This window comes from Pan paniscus, chromosome 1, assembly GCF_029289425.2.
Source record: "Pan paniscus chromosome 1, NHGRI_mPanPan1-v2.0_pri, whole genome shotgun sequence".
Classification (NCBI taxonomy): Eukaryota; Metazoa; Chordata; class Mammalia; order Primates; family Hominidae; genus Pan; species Pan paniscus.
Genome location: NC_073249.2, coordinates 226859934 through 226874994, shown reverse-complemented (window position 1 = coordinate 226874994; position 15061 = coordinate 226859934). Strand labels below are relative to the sequence as shown.

Here is a 15061-nt window from a genome sequence, read left to right as displayed (position 1 = left end):
GCTTCCTTCTGCTCCGGCGCCTGCGACGCGCGCCGCTGGCTGTGGGCCCGTGGGCGCCGGGGCGCTAGGGTCGGGCGGAGGGACCCCGGGGACGCCGGGTGCGCGGCGCTGAGGTGGCGCCCGGTCGCTCTGCGCCACCGCGAAGGCTCCCGACTCGCGTGCCCTCTGCCGGGTCCCACGGGGTCCAGGCAGCAGGCCGAGCGGATGCGGGGCGCGCGGGGGCGCGGGCGTGCACGGAGGCGTCGGAGCGCCCGGCGGCGGGAGGGATTTAGTCCTGGGGTTCTCCGCAGGGCAGGGGAGACTTCCGAGGCGTCCCTTGAGGCCGCGGGGCGTCCGCGCTTACTGTTCCGGGACTCGCGGGGCTGGAGGCCTTCCCGACCCGACCCCAGCAGGAAGCGCGGAGGCCACTAGAGGGCGGCCCAGGATGGGGAGAGTGAGGAGGGGGCCTGGACGGGGCTGGAGCGATGGGGAGAGTGAGGAGGGGGCCTGGACGGGGCTGGAGCGATGGGGAGAGTGAGGAGGGGGCCTGGACGGGGCTGGAGCGATGGGGAGGGTGAGGAGGGGGCCTGGACGGGGCTGGAGCGATGGGGAGAGTGAGGAGGGGGCCTGGACGGGGCTGGAGCGATGGGGAGAGTGAGGGGGCCTGGACGGGGCTGGAGCGATGGGGAGGGTGAGGAGGGGGCCTGGACGGGGCTGGAGCGATGGGGAGAGTGAGGGGGCCTGGACGGGGCTGGAGCGATGGGGAGGGTGAGGAGGGGGCCTGGACGGGGCTGGAGCGATGGGGAGAGTGAGGAGGGGGCCTGGACGGGGCTGGAGCGATGGGGAGAGTGAGGGGGCCTGGACGGGGCTGGAGCGATGGGGAGGGTGAGGAGGGGGCCTGGACGGGGCTGGAGCGATGGGGAGAGTGAGGAGGGGGCCTGGACGCGGCTGGAGCGATGGGGAGAGTGAGGAGGGGGCCTGGACGGGGCTGGAGCGATGGGGAAGAGAGTGCGGTGGGGTCCCTTGGTCCCCGTCCCCAGGAAGCCGGCGAGATGGAACTCGCATCTATCGGGCCCTGACCATGCTCGGGGCTGCACCGGCTCAGAAAGAAACCCATCAGTGCAGGCACCGGTGCTTGACGGTCAGCTTGGGCCTGGGATCCTGACCCTGCACCCGGGCTCTGAGAGGGAGAACTGTGGCGTTCGCTCAGCCAAGCCCGGACAGCTTAGCCGCCAGCCCCCTCCACCTTCCCGCAGCCCTTGTTTTCCCAGAGGTCAGAAGCCAGGCAGGAAGACCTAAGAGGGGCTATCTGTTGAGGCCCCAGGGAGGGAGGAAGCCCGTCCCTGGCCTGAAGGCCTGACCCCAGGCTAGGTCTCAAGAGAGGCTGGAGGCCTGAGGCCAGTCCCGCTGCTGACGCGTATGTGGTCCAGCTGGGGCCCTGCCAGGTGTGGCCACTGGTGAGGCCAGAGGTAACCGGGCTGGGAGGGGGGTGCATCTTCAAGCCACACCTCCCCGGACCAGCCTCCCTCCCTCCCCACCCATGCTTGTGTGGGGTCCTTGTGGGCAACTGTCACCCTTTCCCACCCCCACTGTCCTGGGAGGACAGGAGGATGGGGTTGGGTGGTGACGCCGGCTTCAAGCAGCAGCAGTTAGTCGCTGGTCTGTGCTGCCAGGACCCCGGGCCACGGGCCTTCCTGCTCCCGCCACTCCTCCCACCGCCTGAACTTGTGCTGAGATCCTGCACCCGACCAGCTGATGCCTGAGCGGGAAAGGATTCTAGGGCCAGATCCGTGCTGGCCTGGCCAAGACTCTCTTGGAACCACCCTGCTGTCCCGGGCTGTCTCTGCTGGAGCCTCTTTGCTCCCGCCCCCTTTGCAAGTGTCTGACCCACATCCCATTACTCCCGCTTCTCGTCCCTCTGCCTCTCCAAGAGCTGTGCTCCCACGGCCTTCCCTCTGGCCTCACAGCCACCACCACGTCCCCCCTCCCCACGTCCAGGTCAGCCCTCAAGGGAATCTGAACTCCTCTACGACCAGAAGCCACACAGAACTAGCTCAAAGGGCCCCTTCCAGGACACCGACTCCCAGAGGACCCAGACCTTTCAGCCCAAGGAATGGGATGACGTCAGGGGTTCCAGGTGGAGACGAGGACTCCCAGGCCCAGACTCATGCCTTGCCCAGCCCCAGGAGACAGAGTTTCAGAAGCATACCTGGACCAAGTCTAAAAATCAGATGGGGACTTTATTGTGATGGTGGCAGGTCCACCAGCAGATGCAAATGTGGGGTGCTGAGAGTGGCAACACAGGCCACCCCAAACCAACTTCACTCCCTCCCCTGTCCTCAGCCAGTACAGAAACCAAATGTAGCCCCAGCCCTAGACTCCAGCCCAGGCAGAGTCCAAGGGAGGGGTGTCAGGGTCAGAAGTCACAGGGAGCCCAGTGACTGTCAAGGTGGCTGAGAGCAAGGCTAGGGTAGGGAGGGAGCAGAGAAAGGGCAGGGGGTGCAGCCCCAGGTGGCCCAAAGCAACACAGAGGGGCAAGGGCTGGCATTCACCAAGTCAGCAGGTCCCTGGGGAGAACAGATGGTGCCTGGAGTCCCACAGGGTGGTACAGGTAGGGGAGCTCTCTGCGGCAGGCAGCACCCCAGGAGGAGTGGGACTCCTGCCGAGGCTGACCCCAACTTCAAGGCTGCCAAGTTCTGATGGGAGTGTCCTCCTCCAGAACATCTCCCAGCCCCCGACGAGCAGAGCCCTGGAGGAGTGGGACTCCTGCCCTGAGGCTGACCCCAGTTTTGGGGCTGCCAGGTTCTGATGGGAGTGTCCTCCAGGAATGTCTTCAAGCCCCCAGCAGGCAGAGCCCAGAAGGGTCTGAGGGCATGATGGGCATCAGTGGGATTTTGGTTGTGCCAGGGGTGGGCAGGGCCACCCGTGAGCAAAGGCCGCAGGGGTGAGGGCTATGCTGCCACCAAGCCCCTGGGAGAGGGGTGTGGAGGCGGCCTCTGCATACGCCCAGGCCAAATTCCAGGAAAGCGGGACCAGCCGCTGGAAGGGGGGTGAGCCTGGGAGCATCAGGAGACGCCCCGAGGAGCACAGACAGGAGAGGTGCAGCTGCTGGCCCAGCCAGGAGCCCAGGGCCTCCCTATTTGCAGTTCTCCTTCCGGAACCCTGGAAGCCAAGGGCGCCAACGGGTTGGCGGCTGTTCTCCATCCTCATCACAGTGGGAGACACAGGGCAGACCCCCCCGCAGGACTCCCCAGGGATTTCTGAGCCTGAGGTGGCAGGGGCCCCGGGCCTGGCTGGTGCCTGCCATCGTTGGTCCCGGGTGAGGTGGAATGGGGACAGGCAGGGCTCTGAGATGGGCTGAGGTCGCCCCCCGCCGCTCACCTTTGTCTAGGTCGATGTACTTGGCAGGCAGGGGGCTGTGGGCCAGCTCCGCCCTCTCCTTCAGGATGTTGTTTTTGTAATCTGTGGGAGGAGAGGAGGCTGAGGTCCCCCCTCCCAGGATGCACTTCCCAGCCCGGGACTGGGAGCCGCGTCTGTGCCCTCGTGTCCCAGCACTGCCTCACCTAGTTGGATGTCCTCACTCCCGTAAAGCATCTGGTCCCCTGCAGCCACAGCGAACTCCGCCAAGTTCACATCCTTCCTGGATGGCGAGGGTGGGAGGAGGTTACAGCTGGGTGGGGTGAAGGAGGCCCTGGTCCCCAGGAGGGCCGGGAGGGGGGCACTCACCCCTTTGAGTTTCCCGACTTCTGGTCCGAGTATTCGTAGCCTGGGAAGGAGACTCACATTGGGGGCAGTGCCGCCCCTTCCGCAGGTCCCCCAGCCCAGAGGACCGCCCTCCCGCCCACCTCAGTCTCCTGGGGCCGCTGGCTTTGCCGGGGCAGCCTCACCTCCGCGGCGCCTGCGGGCGGCCAGGAGGACAGTGACCAGTAGCAGGATGAAGAGCAGCAGCGTGGCCAGCACGTATCCCAGCTGCTGGAAGAAGTGGGCTCGGCTCTCGGGGACGATGACATTGATGACGTTGTGGCCGCGCGCCAGTGTGGGGTCTGCGGGGAACGCGGGGTCGGGGCGGCGTCAGGTACCAGCAAGACCTGCGCCCCGACCCGGGCCACGGCCCCCGCTGGGATCCGCGGGCCTCGGGCAAGGGACAGCGGGTGCAGAGCAACCCCCGGTGGGGTGGGCTCCCGCCTTCCCGGGTCCCAGGGAGGCCTCCTTCACCTGGGCCTGGGGCGCCGCTGTGGCTGGAGCCGTTGCCCGGAGAGCCCCGGGGGGGCGGCTCCGCGTGGGGTTCGGCGACCGTCAGGTGGAAGACGCGGCGTTCGTGCAGGCCACAGTAATGGTGGTGCAGGTGGCAGGAGTAGGTGCCCTCGTCGGCGACCTCCAGCGGCTCGATACGCAGTGAGAAGTCACCGCGCTCAAAGGCATCCGCGCCCACAGCCACGCGGTCGCGCAGAAAAAGGGGCCCGTAGGCGCGGCGCTCGCCCGACCCGTACAGGTCCAGCAGGCGGTCCGCGCGGTCGTGCGGGACCCCGGGCGGCTGCCGGTCCCAGTGCACCACCTGTTGAGCCTCCTCCACGTGCCGGTCGGTCCACACGTGCCCGCGGTTCACGCAGGTCAGGAGCGCGGGTGCGCCGCGCGCCACCGCCAGCACCTCCTTCTCGCCGTCCCAGTAGGCGGGGGTGGCCGGGGCTGCGGAGGGGGCGCGGTCAGCGGCGCGCGGGCCGGGGCGGCGGTCGAGGGTCGAGGGGCGGGAGCTGGGGGGCGGGGGGGAAGCACTCACGGCCGTCGGTGACCTCCAGGCGGACGGCCAGGCTCTCGTAGAGGTGGCAGTAGTGGTGGTGCAGGTTGCAGGTGTACAGCCCCGCGTCCGTCTCCTCCACCGCTGCGCACCCAGGAGGAAGCCGCGCGTAAGCCTTGCGGTGCCCCCGGACCCCTGCCCCGACCCCGCGGCCCCGGTCCCCGGTCCCCGCACCGCGGATGAGCAGCGAGAAGTTGCCGTCGTCGAAGGCCGAGGCCGAGAGCTCCAGGCGGCCGCGGTCCCGCGCCTCGTACACGCGCTGCTCGCCCGCCGAGTACAAGTCCAGCAGGCGCCGCGCGGGGCCACCCCCGGGGCCGCGCAGGTCCCAGTGGAGCACGCGCTGGCGGTCGTGCAGCCGGTCCTGGGTCCACACCATGCGCGGGCTCTGGCAGCGCAGCACCGCCCGGGCGCCCGCCGCCCAGCTCACCGCGGACTCGGACACCACGGAGCTGCCAGCAGCGGCGGGTACCGAGGACCCTGGTGGGGGAGGGGAGTCAGTGGGGGAGGGGCGGGCCCCCTAGGGCCCTGGTTGGGGGGAGTCAGTGGGGGAGGGGCAGGGCCCTGGTGGGGGAGGGGTGTGTGTAAGGGACGGGCAGGACCAGAGGGCCCTGGTGGTGGAGGGGAAGTCCGTGGGGTGGGGCAGACCCCGGAGGGCGTGGATAGGGGAGGGGGAGTCACTGGGGGAGGGGCGGACCCTGATGGTCCTGATGGGGGAGGGTGAATCAGGGGGGAGGGGCGGGCTCTGAGGACCCTGGTGGAGGAGGAGGAGTAACTGGGGGAGGGGTGTGCCCCAAGGACTCTGGTGGGGTTGGGGGCATCTTTGGGGGGTTGTGGGCCCCTGAGGCCCCTCGTGGTGGGGGAGATTCCATGGGGGAGGGGCATGACCCCTAGGGCCCATGTGGGGGAAGGGGAATCATTGGGGGAGTGGTGGACCCCCGAGGGCCCTGGCAGGGGAGAGGGAGTCAGTCGGGGAGACATGGGGCCTGAGGACCCTAGTGGGGGATGGGGAGTCCGTGGGGGAGTGGTGGGCCCCGAGGGCCCTGGTGGGGAAGGGGAGTCAGTAGGGGAGGGGCAGACCCCGAAGGCCCTGGTTGGGGAAGGGGAGTCAGTGGGGGAGGGGCGGGGCCCTGGTGGCAGAGGGGGCATCTGTGGGGGAGGGGTGGGCCCCTGAGGGCCCTGGTGGGTGTGCGGGAGTCTGTGGGGGAGGGCCAGGCCCCCGAGGGCCCTGGTGGGGGAAGAGGAGTCATTGGGGGAGGGGGAGTTATAGGCAAGGGGAGGTGCCCAAGGGTCCTGATGAGCAAGGGGGAATCAGTGGGGGAGGGGCAGGGCCCGAGGACCCCCGGGGGCTGGGCCTGGCAAGATAGGAGGGGCTGAGGGGGAGTGGGGGTGGGCAGCTGGGGCTGGGGTCACTAACCTGAGTGCAGGAGAACAGCAGAGCCTGGAAGGAGAGGAGTGAGCTGGAGAGGCCACCCACAGCCCCACCCAGCCCCGGGACCCCCAACTTGGCCCCCAGAGTCCCTCCTGTAGTCCCAAAGTGGATGCTGTGACACCCACTTCGGTGCAGAGAGGACGCCTCTCACACAGACCTACATAGCCCTCCCTGCCACCGTGCTGGGCTTTGGATGGCACCTGCCCTTGAGTGGGGAAGCCAGGGCATGGGTGTGGGCCAGGGCCAGGCTCCAAGCCAGCCGGTTTTGGGGTGTGTGCTTGTCACCAGGGCCACTCCACCTGGCTGCACCCAAGTCACCCAGAGCACCAAGGAGGCTGGATCTGTGTGTTCCCCCACGCTCCCTCCAGGGCTGTGCCCCAGCCCCCGAGGGTCCTTGGACCCTCAGACGCTGGGGACCCCACACCACACCTAAGGCTCAACGCAGCCCCTGAGGTGCTTCCGCAGGGCAGAGGCCTGAAGGCTGAATGTGGGTTGTGACCCCGGCTGCCGCCCCACAGGCCCGCGTTGCTGCTTAAGGGACTCTCATTGTCGTAGGCCGCCTCGGCATCCACTCTGAATCTAGGCTGGACTTTCTCTGACCGGAAGCGGGGCTGCCACCCGGGACAGTTTCCAATTCACATCCCCCGTCCTCGAGCTGATCCACCCAGACCCCCGCCCTACGCACTGTCCCCTGGTGACCACCCCCTGTGTCCCCACAGACCCCACGCCCCACATGGACTGTGCAGCTGCACCACGGAGTCCCCCCACAGTCGACGTGGCCCCACAGGGCTCGTGCCGCTTGCCTTAAACCCACCAGTTAAAACTCCCCCACCAGGCATGGTGGCTCACGCCTGTAATCCCAGCACTTTGGGAGGCCAAGGCAGGTGGATCACCTGAGGTCAGGAATTCAAGACCAGCCTGGCCAATATGAAAAACCCTGTCTGTACTAAAAATACAAAAAATTAGCCGGACGGGGTGGTAGTGGGCGCCTATAGTCCCAGCTACTTGGGAGGCCGAGGCAAGAAAATCACTTGAACCCGGGAGGTGGAGGTTGCAGTGAGCCAAGATCACGCCACTGCACTGCAGCCTCCTTGGCGAGAGAGAAACTGCGTCCAAAAAAATTCCCTGAGGGAAACCTGTATGCAGAACGCCCTGATCCCAATAAAGGGTTGGCCTGGGGGTCCCTGTCGCTCTCCACTTTCCCTGGCCTCCCAGCAGTCTGTGCACCCCAGGGCCCGTGGGTGATAAAAGCTGTTTCTATCCTGTGTCTCATGATCACTGGGGGCTGCTCTCCCTCACATAGATCCTATGTGAAAACTGCCCCAGAGATGTGGCCGAGAGCCTGGGAGCTTCCCAGAGGAATGTGCCCGGTCAGCAGCCAGCCCAGGCCTGGGAGCGGGGGCTGGAACAGACCCCACAGTTCTCAGGTCCCCCTCAATCACTGACCCACTCCCTAAACAGAGCCCCAGCAAGAGGGGCTGCAGGAGGGGCCCCGAGGGAGATGCCGCCATGCCTGGGCCCCCAGCCCTTCTTGGCCCTCTGGGCTTCAACTCCCTAGGAGGGGAGGCTGGCCAAAGTCTAACTGAAGACGTCACAGCCTCTGGCAAGCGGCTCTCCCGAACGCCCCCAGACCCGTCCTCTTCCCTGGTGGGACCTTCCCACTCCTCCTGGCCCAAGCTCAGATGGGCGGTTTTGTCCGAAACGGACTCGCGCAGCCCCACGTGCCACCCCCCACCCCCCACCCGCCTCCCAGGGCCCCACACTCACTCTGCAGAAGCACAAGTTTCCAAAGCAGGATTCGGGATGGCAGCGCCATGGCCCCCGCCCAGCCCCAGGCTTTGTCCCGCTCGGCTCTAAGTCTCTCTCCAGAAAAACAGCCCTACCCCCTCCCCCTCCTTAGCACCCGCGGTGACATCACGGAGGCCTGGGCCTGTCTACGGTCTGGGGACCGCCCCCTCTGGCTCCTGCCGGGCCCCTTGGCCTCCCCCATCGTTGCTGGCCTGCTGGGGAGGGGCAGTGTGGGAGCAGAGGCCCAGCCCCTCACCGGTCAGGCCTGGGGAGGGGGTAGTGACCGCACCCTTGGAGGGACAAGAAGGTCCGAGGGCGTGGGCCCCTGATACCATGTGATCGTGTCTCACGTCTAGGAGCCTCCCAGGCCTGTGGTGCAGGGTTGGGACTGTTGGGTGAGTGGCCCCTCCGCCCCACCTCTGGCCTCCCCCAACGTGAGCCACCTCAGGGCAGGGTCCTCCCCTCAGTCTGCTCCAGGCCCCAGAAAGGCCTCCCAGCGCTGAGACCGCCCCCACCCACGGTGCACGCCGGTGCCCTCCTTCAGACCACATGGCCCTTCCAGCTCCAACCCTTGGCTCTGCGTGACCTTGGTACCCGTCTCTTCTGGGGGCCACGGTGGGCTCCCTTGGGCCAGGATGATGGACGCTGCCAGTCACTAGTCCCCTTTACAACCTGGAGAGTCAGCCAGGGACAGGGGGCCCTGAGCACTGGGAGGCCTGGGGGTGCTGGGGTGAGCAGACCTCTCCCTGCTGGCCGCGTCCCCTGGGGCTGCCCACCTTTAGGGTGCAGCCTGGTGTCCCTGAAACCAGGTGCTGGATTACAAGCCTCCTGGAGAAAGGGGAGAGTGGGACCCCTGCCACGGAAGGCACAAATTTGAAACTGTGGGAAAACTTACAAAGTCACATAAACAAATGCGAAATAACAGCCTGCACAGTGTAGCAAACCCAACTCCTTCTAATCGAGCAAACCTCAAGAAAAAACAATCTGAACAACCACAACCACTAGAAACCCTCAGTGCATAGTTCCGCCCGCCCACTTGGAGTGAGCTCTCCTTACAGGCCCCGAGGGCCCCGGCTGGGTGGGGGGCTCACCCCTGAACCCTGCTCTGGTGCCCAAGTCCTCAGACAGCGGGAAGCCCAGTGCAGATCAGAGTGGTGGTCTCAGGGCGAGGGAAGGGGGAGCTGCGGCTGCTCCAGTGAGAGGAGAGGAACGGGCAGGACACGGACCGGCGGCGTAAGGACAGGAGACCCCACCCCACCCCAGCCCGGTCAGACCCATTTCCTCAGCAGGGTCCTGGCCCGGGCAGCGACCTTTCCAAACTGGCTTCAGGGCTGAACACATCCCGCCACCCCCACTCCCTCCCTGGGCCTTTCATTCTGGAAAAACAAGCCCCACCTGGCTGGCCTCGAGGCCTCTGCTGGCCTCTCCTCCTGTTTTTCCAACTGGTTTGTGTTAGTGCTGGCAGCTGCCCGCCCGCCCATGTCTGTCTCCGTCGCACACTCTGGGGCCTTGGCCTCTGCAGTCTCTGTCTCCTTTCGTCACTCTCCCTGTTCCCTCTCTCCCCATGGAGGGAGGACGGACAGCAGTTTGGTGGGGGGACAGGGTTGGCCCTTGGGTCTGGGAGGGCCCGGCTCCAGGTGCAGGGCTGAGAGGGGTGCCAGGTCCGCACGACAGCCTCAGGCCAGGGCTCGCCTCACTCTGCAGGGCCGTCCCTCTCCGGGCAGTGTCCTCCAGCCACACTTTCGGGGGCCCAGCCAGCGGAGATGCAGGCCAGAGGCTGTCGTCTGAGAGGGCCCTGACCTCTGAGAGGGCCACCTGGGGGCAGCTGACCCCCGTGGGGCCCTGGGCAAGGAACAAAAGGCTGATGAGGCCACCAGGCCCCTTCCCTGACCCTCCCTGTCCGGCCCTCAGTGGGAAACAGCCACAGAGAAGAGCAGGCCTGGTAGTGACCAGGTCACCTGCTCCTCCCAGGGCCAGTGACCTGTGCCTCTTCTGCCCCTTCCTGGGCTGGGACTGTGGAGCCTCTGCTTGCTTGGGCGGGGGGGCGGTCTGCAGAGCTTTGGGTGTGTGACTTAATTCCCAGCCTGGCCTGGCATTTTTCTCCCTCTGGGAAGAGGACAAACCAGGACAAAGCCACTGGCATCACTGTGCTCTGGCTAAGCCCCCAGCCAAACCAGCGCCCTGGACCGTCCTCCTAGCCCCACCTCCGGGGGTTGGGGTGGAGCAAGAGGGGTCAGCTGGCCCCACGGCCCACACTGAGGATCTGATCTTGGCTGCCATTCCTGGTGACTCGGACATTCCAGGCAGCCCGGCTCATTGGGAAGAAAAACCACAGGCACTCAGAGCCACAAGCAGCACAGCCAAGCCCATATTCACTCCCATGAGTGTGCACAGACACATGCACACACACAAAGACACACATGGAGACACACAGAGATACACACGCATGCACACGAAGACATGGAGACATAGACACGCATGCACATGAAGACACGGAGACACAGAGATACACGGAAACACAGACACATGCACACACACGAAGACACAGACACATACACATGCATGCACATGACACGGAGACACAGATACATGGAAACACGAACACAGACATGCGCACACACGAAGACACACATGGAGACAGACACGCATGCATGCACATGAAGACACACGGACACACAGATACACGGAAACACGAACACACAGACACAGGTCCACACACAGAAACAGAGACACACACAGACACACATGGAAAGACACACACAGAGACACGGACCTGTGGCCGCACAGCGGATCATCGATGGCTGAAGAGTCCCACTTCCTGTCGTTCAGAAGCGTTTGCTGAGCACCTCCTGGGTGCCAGGCTTGCTGGGCACTGGGGACTCAGCACTAAGCCGGGTGCCAGCCGTGGCCCTCTTGGACCCCAGCCTCCTGGACTGTGCTGGATGTGGTGGAGGGAATGAGACAGGGTGAGGGGCGCCCAGGCTGGAGGGGTGAGGACGGACGGACCCAAGGAAGCAACCTCTGTGACAGCAAATGCCAGGCGAGGCCTGAGGACGGGGCTGCCAGGAGTGGTCTTGGGACGCCAGGGACCCTGTGTGTGTGGTAGGGGGGCCACTGCTGACACCAACACAGACAGGGTTAGGCTCCAGGACAAACCGTATTCGCCGCCGCCGCACCTGCCACGCACATTGGAAGCGTTAGCGCAGTTTTCCCTGCGTGGGGCTGGGTCTCCTACCCAGGCTGAGTTTCTCCCCACTAAGAGGAAACACCGCCAGCCTTCTTTCTCCTACGGCCTTTGGATTCTGAAAACTCGCTGTGGGGAGGGACGTGAGGCTCCGGTGCCAGGAACCCCTGCGGGCTAAGACGGCTAAGACGGTGTTGGCCAATCACATCCAGTCACTCTCCTGGGAAAGTCACTTTTATGGAGACAGCCCGCCAAGGGGGTCTCAAAATATATTGAAGTTTTGGTTAGTTATGTATGCTGACTAAATTTACAAGTAAACTTGTTTATCAAAAACAAAAGAAAATGTGTTAATCCGTTATAGCCGCTTGTGGCGACTGTTCCCGGCCATGTCCCTGGCTGACTGTTTTCCGGCTGATCCTGACCAGCGTCCCCGGCAGCCGTGGCCTGCATGCGTGTTGGTCCCTCCTCCTGCAGCCCCGAGGAGGCAGGGCTGTCTGTGGATCCCAGATCCGTTGTCGGAAGGCCCGGGAGAGCTGCCCTCCACCACCACTGTCTCCTCCTCCTGGACAAGAGTCAGAACAGTGCTGAGATGGGGTGAAGCATAATTGTTGCACTGAGACTCAAAACTACAGGCAAGAAGGTTTGAAAATACAGAAACATTTCACAAATCATCTGCCGCCTCTCGAGTAGTATCTGGCTTGTTCTAAACATGCAAATGCAGTGAGACCGGCTGCCTGGTACACACACATCGCCCCGGAATCACGACCTTAGGCCCCAGGGCCACCTTCTGTAATTTTTTTTTTTAAGCCACAAAGTCTCAGCCAGGCAAGATGGTTCACGCCTGTAATCCCAGCACTTTGGGAGGCCAAGGTGGGCAGATCACCTGAGGTCAGGAGTTCAAGACCATCCTGGCCAACATGGTGAAACCCTGTCTCTACTAAAAATACAAAAAATTAGCCAGGCGTGGTGGCAGGTGCCTGTAGTCCCAGCTACTTGGGAGGCTGAGGCAAGAGAATTACTTGAACCCGGGAGGTGGAGGTTGCAGTGAGCCGAGATCGTGCCGTTGCATTCCAGCCTGGGAAACAGAGTGAGACTCCATCTCAAAAAAAAAAAAAAAAAAAAAAAAAAAGGGCTGGGCGCGGTGGCTCACATCGGTAATCCCAGCACCTTGGGAGGCCGAGGCGGGTGGATCACAAGGTCAAGAGATGGAGACCATCCTGGCCAACATGGTGAAACCCCGTCTCTACTAAAAATACAAAAAATTAGCCAGGCGTGGTGGCAGGTGCCTGTAGTTTCAGCTACTTGGGAGGCTGAGGCAGGAGAATCACTTGAACCTGGGGGATGGAGGTTGCAGTCAGCCGAGATTGCACCACTGCACTCCAGCCTGGTGATAGGGCGAGCCTCCGTCTCAAAAAAAAAAAAAAAAAAGGAGTGAAACCCCATCTCTACTAAAAATACAAAAATTATCCGGGTGTGGTGACAGGCACCTGTAGTCCCAGCTACTCCAAGGGCTGAGGCAGAAGAACTGCTTGAACCTGGGAGGCAAAGGTTGCAGTGAGCCGAGATTGTGCCATTGCACTCCAGCCTGGGCGACAGAGTGAGACTCCGTCTCAAAAACAAAACAAAAGGACAGGGTCTCACTGTGTCACCCAGGCTGAAGGGCAGTGGTGCAAACATCTTGGCTCACTGCAGCCTCAAATTCCTGGCCTCAAGCGAGCCTCGGCCTCTCAAAGCAATGGGATTGCAGGCGAGATCCATCAGTTTTTTCTTTTTTTTTTTTTTGAGACAGAGTTTTGTTCTTTTGCTCAGGATGGAGAGCAGTGGTGCAATCTCAGAATCACCACAACCTCTGCCTTCCAGTTTCAAGCTATTCTCCTGTCTCAGCCTCCCGAGTAGCTGGGATTACAGGTGCCCGCCACCACACCCGGCAAATTTTTGTATTTTTAGTACAGATGGGGTTTCACCGTGTTGGCCAGGCTAGTCTCGAACTGCTGACCTCGTGAGCCACCCACCTCGGCCTCCCAAAGTTCTGGGATTAGAGCCGTGAGCCACCATGCCTCATCAATTTTAAAATCGGGAACAAAGAACCCTGAGTGCTGCCAGTTACCTGCGGTGGCTCCACCTGCAGGGTCAGACTCCACTTCTGGGACTCTGCATCTGCCTCCCTTCCCGGCTGGGCACGTCTTAGGGCAGCTGTCACACCAGCCTCAGGCGAGGGCCAGGCCACGGCTGCCACATGGAATGCACATCCTGGATCCTCCGTGGTGGCTTCTCCCTCCTCACCAAGGGAGGTTGGCCGTTACATGTGACATTTCTAGCTTGGTTATAATTACAAATTTGATGTACGCAATTATGATAGAAAAATCGGCTGGGCGAGGTGGCTCACTCCTATAATCCCAGCACTTTGGGAGGTGGAGGCAGGAGGCTTAAGCCCAGGATTATGGAGACCAGGTGGGACAAGATAGCAAGACCCACTCAAAAATAAAAAAATAGGGCCAGGCTCAGCCCTATAATCCCAGCATTTTGGGAGGCCAAGGCAGGCAAATCACCTGAGGTCAGGAGTTCGAGACCAGTCTGGCCAACATGGTGAAACCCCCATCTCTACTAAAAATACAAAAATTAGCTGGGAATGGTGGCATATTCCTGTAATCCCACCTATTCAAGAGACTGAGGCAGGATAATCTCTTGAACCTAGGAGGCAGAAGTTGCAGTGAGCCAAGATCACACCACTGCACTCCAGCCTGGGTGACAGAGTGAGACTCTATATTAAAAAAAAAAAAAAAGCCAGGCATGGTGGCTCACCCCTGTAATCCCAGCACTTTGGGACACTGAGTGGGGGCGGATTACCTGAGGTCGAGAGTTCAAGACCAGCCTGGCCAACATGGAGAAATCCCGTCTAAAAATACAAAAATTAGCCGGGTATGGTGGTGCACGCCTGTAATCCCAGCTACTCGGGAGGCTGAGGCAGGAGAATCGCTTGAACCTGGGAGATGGAGGTTGAGGTGAGCCGAGATCGCGCCATTGCACTCCAGCCTGGGCAACAAGAGTGAAACTCTGTCTCAAAAACAAAATAAAAAACAAAAATAAGGCTGGGCATGGTGGCTCATGCCTGTAATCCTACCACTTTGGGAGGCTGAGGTGGGCAGATCACCTGAGGTCAGGAGTTCAAGACCAGCCTGACCAACATGGAGAAACCCCAGCTCTACTAAAAATACAAAATTAGCCGGGCATGGTGGTGTGCACCTGAAATCCCAGCTACTCTGGAGGCTGAGGCAGGAGAATCACTTGAACCCAGGGAGCGGAGGTTGTGATGAGCTGAGATCGTGCCATTGTATTCAGCCTGGGCAACAAGAGCAAAACTACCTCTCAAAAATAAATAAATAAAAATAAAAATAAAAAAATTAGCTGGGCATGATGATGCACGCCTGTAGTCCCAGCTACTCTGGAGGCTGAGGCAGGAGAATCGCCTGAACCCAGGAGGCAGAGGTTGCAGTGAGCTGAGATTGCACCATTGCACTCCAGCCTGGGTGACAAAGCAAGACTTTGTCTCAAAAAAATAAAAATAAAAATTAGGCCAGGTGTAGTGGTTCACACCTGTGATCCCAGCTAGGAAAGGCTGTGACAGGATGGCCTGAGCCTGGGAGGGGAGGACGAGTATGAGCGTGAGAATGAGTGTGAAAGGATGACTATAAATTGAGTGTGAATTAGTGAATCGGTGAGTGTGAAGTAGTGCGGATGGGTGTGAATTCGTGAGACTGTGTGTGAATGAGTGTGGATGGGTGTGAACTGGGGATTGTGCATTTGTGAATTGGTGTGAATTGTGTGTAGTGTGGATGAGTGTAAACGGGTGTGTAAATTAGTGAATTGGTGAGTGTGAAGTGGTGTG

The 15061-nt window shown here is 62.1% G+C and overlaps 1 protein-coding gene across 5 annotated transcripts; it reads right to left on the bottom strand.

Moving 5' to 3' along the window:
• Positions 1 to 2200: 2200 nt before the first annotated feature.
• MXRA8 (matrix remodeling associated 8) lies at positions 2201 to 12272 on the bottom strand. 5 transcript variants are annotated; one of them, XM_063595177.1, is made up of 10 exons: positions 9387 to 12272; positions 6189 to 6212; positions 4949 to 5251; positions 4757 to 4858; positions 4195 to 4665; positions 3867 to 4022; positions 3706 to 3745; positions 3543 to 3619; positions 3361 to 3441; positions 2201 to 3141 (listed from the first exon to the last, which is right to left on the bottom strand). In XM_063595177.1, the coding sequence occupies exons 3-10, from the start codon at positions 5148 to 5150 to the stop codon at positions 3116 to 3118; spliced, it is 1155 nt and encodes a 384-aa protein (XP_063451247.1). In that variant the 5' UTR covers positions 5151 to 5251; positions 6189 to 6212; positions 9387 to 12272; the 3' UTR covers positions 2201 to 3115. The 5 variants fall into 5 exon arrangements, with proteins under 5 accessions (XP_063451247.1, XP_063451246.1, XP_034808898.1 ...); XM_063595176.1 differs by having other exon boundaries at positions 2201 to 3441; positions 9387 to 10097; positions 10765 to 12272; XM_034953007.3 differs by lacking the exon at positions 9387 to 12272 and adding an exon at positions 7971 to 9130.
• Between the last annotated feature and the right edge of the window lie 2789 nt (positions 12273 to 15061).